At 40.8% G+C, this 11,356-nt stretch overlaps 2 protein-coding genes across 2 annotated transcripts; both read left to right on the top strand.

The window, feature by feature from the left end:
- Positions 1-253: 253 nt before the first annotated feature.
- Positions 254-2,713, top strand: LOC125584544 (protein FAR-RED ELONGATED HYPOCOTYL 3-like). Its single transcript, XM_048753218.1, has one exon. It carries the CDS (start codon positions 254-256, stop codon positions 2,711-2,713), a length of 2,460 nt encoding a protein of 819 aa, XP_048609175.1.
- A 1,292-nt stretch (positions 2,714-4,005) lies between these two features.
- Positions 4,006-5,062, top strand: LOC106351374. The gene is made up of 2 exons (XM_013791182.3): positions 4,006-4,522; positions 4,719-5,062. The coding sequence occupies exons 1-2, from the start codon at positions 4,313-4,315 to the stop codon at positions 4,854-4,856; spliced, it is 348 nt and encodes a 115-aa protein (XP_013646636.1). The 5' UTR covers positions 4,006-4,312; the 3' UTR covers positions 4,857-5,062.
- The last annotated feature ends 6,294 nt before the right edge of the window (positions 5,063-11,356 follow it).

Raw genomic sequence — 11,356 nt, 5'->3', positions numbered from 1 at the left:
GAATTGAGTTGAGTTGAGTTGAGTTGAGTTGAGGTTCTTGAGCTTATAGTACCTGAAACCTCAATTTGATATGTAGTTGAAGCATAACTTGGTAAAACTAGTAGAACTGATAATTGAAGTATAATACGTATAACTATAGATAACTAGATAACACTAGTATAACCGTGACTTGAATTTGTTGTTTTTGCAGGATACAATGTCGAAACACGTGAGCATACATTTCAAATTCAAAGATCGAGTCTATAGTGTAACCATGAAGACAACAGTGGATGATATAACTTTGGCAATGCTTGAAGAAAGGTTGTATAAAAAGTTGTCGTTGAATGAAAGGAATGTAAAACTGGTGCTGAGGTACATGCCGTTGGTGGTTGGATGTGAGGCAGAGCTAACTATTTGTGATGATGAGGATTTGTTTGTTTACCTAATAACAATTGATAAAGACAACCGTAGAAGTCTTTTGTTAGTGGAGGAGACGAGTGTATCAGATCAGTTAGAGGTGGTGTCAAGAGTGTGCAAAAGTTCTGTTGGTATGAATTACCAAGCATTGCAGGGAAATGATGATGAAGTCGGACCTAAAGCCCTGATTCTGTACGTAGAAAACGGGGAGGCAGATCAACAGAAGAAGCAGATAGAGGTAGAGAATGATGACGAAAGAAGACATGATGATTTTATGGAAACAGACGGTGAGACAGAAACCGCAGCTGAGACGGAAACTGCAGCTGAGACAGAAACCGCAGCTGAGACGGAAACTGCAGCTGAGACGGAAACTGCAGCTGAGACTGAAACTGCAGCTGAGACAGAAACCGCTCCTGAGAAGGACACCACAGCTAATATGGATGGCAGTGGTAATATGTATGTTGAGCAGCTACCTTTAGTAAAATGTAGTCAAGTTATAGAGGAATGGGGAGATGCTATGGGTCTGTACCTTCTGCAGGAATTTCCAAACAAGAGATCACTTCAAGAGGTGGTGGATAGAGCTGCATTTGGTTGCAGCTTTCGTTATGTTATTAAAAAATCTGATCGAAAACGGTTGGTGTTAAAATGTTGTGAAGCAAACTGTAAATGGGGATTGCGAGCTGCGAGGATTCGAGAGACGGAAATTTTTTCTATTAGGAGGTACTGGGGTGTGCATACATGCTCTCGGACTAATCAAAGTAATAGCTGCAACAGCAAGAGGAAAGGATCTGCAGAATTAGTTGCAACTTTTTTGAATGAGGAATATCCTGGAAAACTGATGACTCCTGTTCCGAGAGATATCATAGACTTAATTAAGTTAAGGCTGGGTGTATCGGTATCTTACTCCACAGCCTTGAGAGGGAAAAATCTAGCTATGCGTGAGTTGCGTGGTAATTCAGAAGACAGCTACAAGATGTTGCCTAGCTACTTGTACATGTTAGAGCAGGTTAATTCCGGAACAACAACAGAGGTGAAGTTGGATGAGGCAGGTAAGTTCAAGTACCTTTTCATAGCTTTAGGAGCTTGCATTGAAGGGTTTAAGGCCATGAGGAAAGTGATTCTTGTGGATGCTACATTTTTGAAGAACGGATATGGTGGGGTACTAGTATTTGCTAAAGCTCAAGATCCTAATCGTCACCATTATCCCCTCGCGTTTGCGGTACTTGACGGTGAGAATAATGCTAGTTGGACTTGGTTTTTCGAGATGCTCAAAACTGTTATACCGGACTCTTCTGAAATAGTTTTTATGAGCGATAGAAATCAGAGCCTCATCACTGCTGTAGCTAATGTGTATCCACAATCTCACCATGGCCATTGTATATGGCATCTAGCTCAGAATGTGAGAAACCATGCTTGTAACACCATCAAAGCCGTAGTGCCATGGAGATTTATGGAGTTGGCTAGGTATTACACAGTGCCTGAGTTCGAGGCTGCTTATGCATCTTTTAAGGTGAGATATCCTTCAGCCTGCAAGTATTTGGAGGAGAACACTAACAGAGCAACATGGGCTAGGGTCTACTTTCCAGGTTGTAGATACAACTTGGACACTAGCAACAGTGTGGAGTCGATGAATAGCGCGTTTAGGGACGCAAGGAGGTATGCCTTGATACCATTGTTGGATACAATCATCAAAAAAATATCTGACTGGTTTAATGAACATCGGAAGGACGCCGTGTCTGGATCACTTGATACCAAACTGGTTCCTCTGGTTGAGATCCATTTGCACAACTTATGGGGCAAAGCTGAGAAAACGCCAGTGCGTGAGCTGAATAGTTATGATCTTGAGTACGAGGTTACCGACACTGACAATGGGAAGGTTTATTTGGTGAATTTGATAGCGAAGTCGTGTAGCTGCAAGGTATTTGATTATGAAAAGTATCCTTGTCTTCACGGACTTGCTGCTTACTTATATTTCCTTGAGGTTCCTGCTGCTAATGGTCGTCGACGTGAGGTCAACATAGAGTATCATCAGTTGTGCTCAAAGTATTACTGGACAGAACTTTGGGCAATGGCTTATTACAGGACCATTTATTCTGTGCCGGACAAGTCTGAATGGATTGTACCAGATCACATCAAAGAGCTCCAGATCATACCTCCGAAAAAGCTGACAAGGAAGGGAAGGAAAAAGGTTAATAGGAATCCATCAGTTGGAGAACGGCGTAAAAGGACACAAAACGTAAGGCGAGCGAGGACAAATTTTGGTTTTAATTGGCTGTTGTTTGGAATGCGTTCTAATCCTCCAAGTGAAACAAACTAAATCTTGGAATGTTGCTTTTGCTATGTTGCTTTTGCTATGTTGCTTTTGCTATGTTGAACTTGGAATGTTGTTGTTGTTAATTTTAATCGGGTTTGGACAACTACTGAGAACCTTGGTATAACTAAGTATAATTGTTCCTGAATATACCCGAATTTGGTTTTTATATATCCAATAAATGATATAAATTCTCCATCTCTCTCTCTCTCTCTCTTCTCTCACTTTCTCTCTCGAGACTCTTCTGCTTACTTTCTGAGGACAAAATATCGAAGATGCAAGGAGATGGTTCGGGTTCGTCAAGGAGAAGGGAAAATTCTGCAAGAAAATTGTGTTTCTGTCGCTTAGATGCCGAAATAAGACAAGCTTGGACAGACAAGAACCCGGGGCGACGATTTTATGGCTGTCCGCGTTATAAGGTATCCCAGCTGATGATAGAAATTGTGATCCAAGATTGAAAAATAAAGAAATTATTTACAATGGAATTTTTGGCAGGAGAAAAATGGATGCAACTACTTCAAATGGTTTGATGTAGAGGATGGTACAGAATGGCAAAAAATGGCTTTGATTGAAGCCCGAGATGAGATCCAAGAGAAGAGTAGGGTGATCGAGCAATTAAACCAAACCATTGCAGAACTCACAATTAATTTGGAGAGGATCCAACAAGAAGAGGAAATTGTTAGAGACTTTCAAAATCTCTATGTTTAATGGTGTGAGAAAGTTTTATTCTAAGTTTACTTACTTATGTTTCCCTGTATTGGAACCTATGTATTTTCTAAGTTTGTGCACTGTCGAACTTATGTTGCAACTATGGAAAACCACGGAAAACTAGTAAAACAAGGTGTTACTATGATCGTAAATAACAGATATTTACTTGACATCATCCCCTCTAATCCAACACAAAATTGTTAATGCACAAACACATTCACTTCACTACTCCCCTAATTCATCAACAGAAACTCCTCCTGAAATTATATTAGTGAAAAAAACTAAACTAATTCATCGTCATCACATTTTCTATTATGCATTGTATAGTCTTTCCAAGTTCATTTTCTTAATAAGAGTAGCTTACAAAGGACTATTCTACAATTCTCCTGCTTTCGAAAATATTCTTGCATTTATCAGTTAAACTTGAATGGTAATGAGGGAAAATAACAAGTAAAACCTTCTTAACCAATTTAAATTATACGTAAAACTAAAAAATGTTGAAATCATGAAAAATAGAACTATGAAGAAATTTGGTAACACCTGAAACTTCAGTATAACTATGAGCAAATATTTTGGGGGGGGGGGGAAACTAAAAAAAATTTCGCGCCTAATCGATAATATTCCAAAAATCTCAATTATTTCGGTCAAAAAGTAGACTCCCTCTCTGCTCTCCGTCTCGTCTCGTCTACTGTGCTCTGTCTCACTTTAGTCAATTATTTCTCTCTCTCTCTCTCCTCTGAGACAAATCCTCTCCTCTCTCTCTTTACTCTCTTCTCATCTCGTTGATATCTACCGACCTCCCTTCCTCATCTTATCTACTCCACTCCTCCTCCTCCTCACACTCCTCACACTCTTCCCTCCCTCATCTTATCTATTTCAAAATTCCCTCTACTGACGATGACTCACCCGTACCAAGAGATGAAGGACATGAAGAAACACAAGAAACACTACGACATGTTAGGCTACATTTGCGATGCCCAGTATGGAATTCCTACCCGTTGTCCATGTGGCGGTGAAATCAAGACAGATGTTTCTCCAAATCCTAAGTATCGCCACGATTTCGATACCTTGCCTGGGAGTAGGTACTTCACCTGCAAGAATTATGAGGTAATTTTCTTCTTTGTAGAACTAAGTTAAACTTAGTTATACTCTGGGTATAAACTAATTTAATTAAACTTAGTGAGACTTAGTTATACTGAGTGAAACCTAGTTATACTCTGGGTAAAACTGTTTTAATCCTACTAAGTGAAACCTAGTTATACTCTGGGTAAAACTGAGTTATACTATGCGTGAAACTGTGTAGGACGATGGGATGCACTTTCGTCAGCCATGGGCTTTTGGTGTTGAGGATGAAGTGAGGCGCCTAAGGATGGAGGTGAATGACATGGCTGAAGAGATTGCTAAGCTTAAGAGGATTATAACCTCTACCTCTCGTCCATGAGATTCTCAAATCTCAAGTTCTTACTATGGATGTGCTAAAAATAAGAACTTTGCTTTGTATTCCCTATCTATTTCCAGTTTCGGTTACAAGTCTTTTTTTTGTTCTGTTAAGACTTGTATAAGTACTACTAGGTTTGTTCTGTTAAGTCTTTGAATCTTATCTAATGTTAGACTTATTATGTGGTTATGTTAAGAACTTTGTTTGTCTTGAGTGTTGGCTTAGTGGATTTCAGTTCAATTGGTAATATGTCATATAATTATCATTCACTTAAAACGAGACAAATCTAATAACAATATTACAACACTAATATAACATAACAACTTAGTCATAACATAGTTAAAGTTGTAAATCCACATCACAATCAAGATAAACATTCAGACTTCGTTTGTCTTTAACAAAAAAAAAAACGATTTAACATAAAACATCCACAGACTTTGTTTCACTCAACTCCACTCGACTTCACTTGGTTTTCTGTTTTTTGCCTTTCCCCCACAGACTTCTGGGTTTTCTTTCTTTTGCCTTTCCCTTGTGATTCTGCTTCTTCAACCTCTACTACTTTGCCTTGTGCTTCCTTGACAAACTCCTCAAGCGGGGCCAATCTCCCATCCAGCTGGTCAACTTTCTTGTCAATTTTCCTCATCAGTTTCATTGTTTTTTTCAGCATATTCATAACATCTCCCAGCTGAATCGACTGCTCACCTACCTGTACTCCATCCCCTGTTGCATCTTCAATTGGTTCTGGCTGTTTTTCACGCCCAGCTACATCTTCGTCGAACATGTCTTTAAAAAAAACCTTCTGCCCTGCATCCAGACACTTCTCCCAACTGTCCACAGCTATATCAGATTGATCAACATCGTCTTCATCTTCCATAATCTCATCCAAAAGGCTATCTTCTCGTGAAGTTTTGGTGGGGATGATGCTGTCAATATCCTGTCACACACATAAATAATTTTAAAACTTAGCAATTTCTAATGTCTAAAAAGAAAATAAGTACTACCTTACTTCTACCACAGTTTCACTTTATTCCTACCCTAGTTCCCATTCTAGTACTACCTTACTTCTACCACAGTTTCACTTTATTCCTACCCTAGTTCCACCACAGTTCACAGGAAGACTTACAGTTGTGTTACCCAGTTCCTTGTTTATCACAGAAAGTGACACCCCTGTCATTCCATTTCGTTTAAAGTAGGACTTGCACATCCTCGGACAGTCGCGCCCAGCTCCAACCACAGTCTCTCTGAACGCTATTCCTAGCTTCGGAATTGCCTCGAATGCAAGAAGCTGTTACACACAACATTTTTGCATTAGTAAACAACAATGCTGTCAGACTGGTTTAATGGGATTTTGCATACCTCTAATGGAACACAGAAACCTGGTAGCGGCCATAATGTTTTCTCTTTCACCACCCCTCCAAAAGGCTTCATTGTGTGAGAGATCTCCTTCAGCATGTAATCATAGGAAAATCTCCCCCACGGAAAGGACTTGCAGTACTCAAGATCATCCACTGCTCTCTGGAACACCTCCAATACATCATTAGCCTTGTGTCCAACCTTCGCTTGCGCACAAACAACCGAAGCTAAGAAGAATAGAACCGCCATCTTCAGTCTGTCTTTGTGGGGTCCCATGTTCACCAGCTTCTTCTTAACATCCTCTAACCTTCTCGGTTCTCCTTCCTTGAAATGACGATCAACGAACCTCGTCCCACCAAGCTCTTTATAGCCGAGAGGATAGTTCTGGCAGAATAGCCCAGATATCAAACCATGTTCCCTCAGCCCGTAACGGATTGGAACCCCATTCACAATAAACCACACTTCTCTCAGCTTCTCGATACCAGCAGTACGCAACAACAACATCCACATTCCCTGAAATCTGTGGTTAGTCTCTATCTTCATGTGGAAAATGTGTCTGAATTGAGGATGCTCTGTGAACCAGCTCATCTCGGCGTTAGACAGCTTGGGTTTCAGATTTTTTAGCGTCTTAATCGCGCTAGCTATCATACACCTTGTCCCTAGCTTTATTTTTTTTTTGTACTCGGTTGGCTTGAAGAACATGCTGGTTGGTTTGATTGCCTCGATTGCCACATTTTCATTCAAACCCTACAAGTTATACCAAAGTATTCACCATGTTATACCAAAGTATTCACCACGTTATACCTAAGTTATATCCAAGTCATACTAAAGTTATATCCAAGTTAGCTATATCCAAGTTATATCCAAGTTATATCCAAATTATATCCAAGTTATATCCGTTTACACAATTTCAGTTTACCTCTACCAAAACTAACATGTTATTCCTATACTTCCCCTAGTATTACTAGCATTAACACACTCAATTGAAAATTTGTTACATTTGTTACCTCTGGTTCAGTTGGATTTCCGGGTTCAGGTGGATTCTCATTGTCGTCTACATTTGGTAACTCTTCTCGGTCATTTTCTTCTTCAGAACCTTCATTCTCATTATCCTTTCCTTCTCCGTCTCCATTTCCTTCTCTGTCACCATTTCCTTCTCCAGAACCTTCAGTATCTCCGTCTCCATTTCCTTCTCTGTCACCATTTCCTTCTCCAGAACCTTCAGTATCTTCCTTCTCATCTGCTTCTTCTTGTTCTTCTTCACCATCTTCATTCTCCTGGCTAGAATCATCGGAACGGTCGTCATGATCATTCTCTTCCTCTCCAGAACCGGCTTTCTGATTCTCTTCATCTCCAGAAGAAGGGGTTTCCTCATTCTCTTCTTCTTCAGGTTCAGTCCCTATCGCCGGAGTTGCTGGAGGAGCTGGAGGAGATGGGCCAGCAGGACCTTTGTTCATTGTCGCCGGAGCAGTTTCTAAAGCCACATCACTCGCCTCCGTTATCTCTGCCGTACTCTCCCTCGCGTCCTCACTCGTCTTCTCCGCCGAGACATCCGTCGTCTTCTCCGTCGAGACATCCGTCGTCTTCTCCGTCGAGACATCCGTCGTCTTCTCCGTCGAGACATCCGTCGTCTTCTCCGTCGAGACATCTGTTGTCTTCTCCGTAGAGACATCCGTCGTCTTCTCCGTCGAGACATCCGTCGTCACCTCCGTCGAGACATCCGTCGTCTTCTCCCTCGAGTCAACAATCTCCGTCGTCTTTGCCGTTCCCGTCGATTCAACATTCTCCGTCGTCGTCTTCTCAATATTATCGGAGGTCGTCTTTACAAACTTCACTTTCCGAACCTCTTCCTTCGTTGGATTATCCTTCCTCTTACCCCCTCCTCTCGTTTCGACCACCATATCGTAATCGTTGTTGGCTCCTCTGAACTCACCGATTGATTTTCAAAACTAGAGTTTCTTCTCGTTTAAAGTGGAGTGAAAAGAGAGGGGAGAAATGGGAGTCGAATGAATTAATCAATTGGAGGATTTAGGGAAATTGTAAAGGGTTTGATAAAACCGACATATTTGGTTTGGTTTCGAAGGATGGGTTTGGTTTTGAGGGATTGGTTTGGTTTCCAGGGATTGGTTAAACGGTTCAACGATTTGGTTCAATTGAATTGACTATACATTCGGGTCGGGTCCTCGCGGATGGGTTATACACTGGTACAACTTGTAAATCCTTCATTTATTCCAGGGTTTTTTGTCATTTCCGCATTTTTCGATTTTAAAAATAAATATTTATCTTTCTGTTAATAGGGGTGTCTTTCTGAGATTGCCTTTTTACATTTGGGGGCTTGAGAGGAGATGCCTCTGTTCAATTATCCTTTTTTTTTCTTCGTTCGTTTTCTCTGATCGAGGTGCTTTTAATCCTTTTTCTTACTTTTTTTTTCCAGCCAGTTCAGGAACCAGTATTGTTCATAACTTGACTCATAACTTGACTCTTAATTTATATGTATAAACTGTTTTTTTTCCTTGAAACAGGGCTTATGAATAAACTACTTTTGATAGTACTGAATTTGATTTTGTCTAACGGTTCATGTGGATAGTCAATAAATTCCTAATTGGCTGGTTTTAGTGTCGGATGCAACTAATGCCTATAACAATTGACAGGTTAGTGCTCTCTCTATAAATCCCCTAGACAATGAAGTAATATATTGATAGTTAAGTTGTGATTTTGCTGTTGTAGACTTTATGAAATTGATCAAGAAATGGCATTGCTTCCTTCTGAATCTTCCATTGTTATATTTACTCTGTCACTTAACGGATTGTAACGTGAATCAATATGTTAGCTCATTCAAACTCTGATATATTTATGTGCAAATCTGAGAAAAATCAATGAATAAAAGCAATGTTATAGGATACATTTCGCTCACAATGAACAAAACAAAGCACTTCCTTCACGCACACATATATCCTTTTATACAAAGAATCATATACTTGAGGATATCTACAACACTGATTAGAGATTCTAAAATAATGGAACTCGTTTTCAGGTTTAGGCAAGGATATAAGCTAATCTCGCTTGGGTCGAGGAGCTTTCGAGGAACTTCTTCTTTTGTGGTCGGAAAGATAACGGAGGATTGGTGAAGTGGATCGTCGGAACAGAGGATTGATCACATTCCTGCCCTCTAAAACTCCAGAAGCCGCAGTTCGGCGGTGGTGCTGCAGTCATCGTCTTTGAAGTCAGCAAGAAGAGAGAAGTTCGCCACTATACTCTGCGAAAGGTTTTGGTGTCAATATGATTGTGAGGCACAAAGTGATGAATTTCACAAAGACAAACTAAGCTATTTATAGCTCCAGAATCACCGACTGAAAGAAAATGGGAGATGCAAATATGCAATGAATGTGATACCGTGGAAGGAGTGGGGGAAATGGAGTTAATTGAGACCTTAATGACAATGATTGAACGCAGAAGGGATCCGTAACGGAGGAGAAGAATCTCACACAAAACAACGCGAAAGAAGCTCGACCAAAAGATCCCTCTCCATTCAACTCCATTGTCGGTTTAGGTAGATCGAAGAGAGTCATCACCTCTGGTGCCCCCAAATGTGATAATCCAATCTCTATTAGACACCCTAATAAACAGAAAAATAAATAATTTGTTTTTAATTCGGAAAATAACGAAATGACATAAAACCCTGGGAATAGTTGAAGTATTTACAAGTTATACCAGGGTATAACCCATCCGCCCGACCCGACCCGTTTGAATGGGTAAATCAATTGAACCGAATCATCTAACCGTGTAACCAAACAAACCAATCCCTGAAAACTCTCCCAAACCAAAGCTGTCGGTTTTAGCAAACCCTCTCAATGTATTTGACCGAAATCCCCCACCCCAATTTCGAATTTTTTTTTCATTTCGAGTTCCTCATTCTTTCCTCACGAAAAAGAACCCTAGTTTCCAAAATCGAGCTTGATTCGGTGAGAATCGGAGATAGAATCCGGTGATATCTTCCGATTGCGATGGTGGTCGAAACGCGACGGGGTAAGAGGAAGGAGAATCCAACAGAGGAAGAGGGTCCGAGAGTGAAGTTTGCAAAGACGGGCTCCGGAGAAAATGTGGAGAAGACGACGGAGGAGGGTGAAACGAGGGCGGTGGAGATTGTTGAATCGACGGCAAAGACGACGGATGAATCGACGGCAAAGACGACGGATGAATCGACGGCAAAGACGACGGATGTCTCGATGGAGATGAATCAGACGACGGATGGCTCGACGGAGAAGACGAGAAAGGACTCGTCTGAGAATACGGCGGAGATGACTGAGCCGTTTAATGTGGTTGCAGAAGCTGCTCCGACGACACTGAACAAAGGTCCTGGAGATGAAGAGAATGAGGAAACCGCTTCTGGAGATGAAGAGAATGAGGAAACCGCTTCTTGAGATGAAGAGAATGAGGAAACCGCTTCTGGAGATGAAGTGAATGAGAAAACCGCTTCTGGAGATGAAGTGAATGAGAGTTCTGAAGAAGAACAAGAAAACCCAGATGGAGAGAACGAGAGTTCTAACCAGGACCATGAAGATTCTGAAGAAGAACAAGCAAATGGAGAAGGAGAAGAGGAAGCAAACGAGAATGGGAATCCACCTGAACCTCAGGTAACAAATTAACAATGAGTTTGAATAAGATATGATTCGGGAGAGGTAGTAAATCGAATGGGTTAACGTTATGTTAGTAATACTAGGAGAACTATTGGAAAAACTGTCAGTTTTGGTATTACTTAGGTTTGCGTTAGTATAACTTGAGTATAACTTGAGTATAACTTGAGTATAACTTGGGTATAACTTGAGTATAACTTTAGTATAACGTTTGTATAAGTTGGATATAACTTGGATATAACTTGGATATAACTTGCAGGATTTGGATGAAAATGAGGCACCCGAGGCAATCAAACCAACCAATATGTTCTTCAAGCCATCTGAGTACCGGAAAAAAATAAAGCTAGGGACGAGGTGCATGATAACTAGTGCGATTAAGACGCTACGCAATCTGAAACCGAAGCTATCTAACGCGGAGTGGAACTGGTTCACGGAGCATCCTCAATTCAGACACATTTTCCACATGAAAAGCGAGAACAACCACAGGGTTCAGGGTATGTGGATGTTGTTGCTGCG

Source organism: Brassica napus, chromosome A2, assembly GCF_020379485.1.
Source record: "Brassica napus cultivar Da-Ae chromosome A2, Da-Ae, whole genome shotgun sequence".
Classification (NCBI taxonomy): Eukaryota; Viridiplantae; Streptophyta; class Magnoliopsida; order Brassicales; family Brassicaceae; genus Brassica; species Brassica napus.
The sequence above is the reverse complement of the archived record's forward strand: the minus strand, read 5'-3'. Positions and strand labels throughout refer to the sequence as shown.

Coding starts and splice junctions, on each gene's coding strand:
- LOC125584544 (XM_048753218.1), top strand. CDS start 254: ATGAAGACAACAGTGGATGATATAACTTTGGCAATGCTTGAAGAAAGG.
- LOC106351374 (XM_013791182.3), top strand. CDS start 4,313: ATGACTCACCCGTACCAAGAGATGAAGGACATGAAGAAACACAAGAAA. Junction 4,523..4,718: donor TCACCTGCAAGAATTATGAG/GTAATTTTCTTC, acceptor GAAACTGTGTAG/GACGATGGGATGCACTTTCG.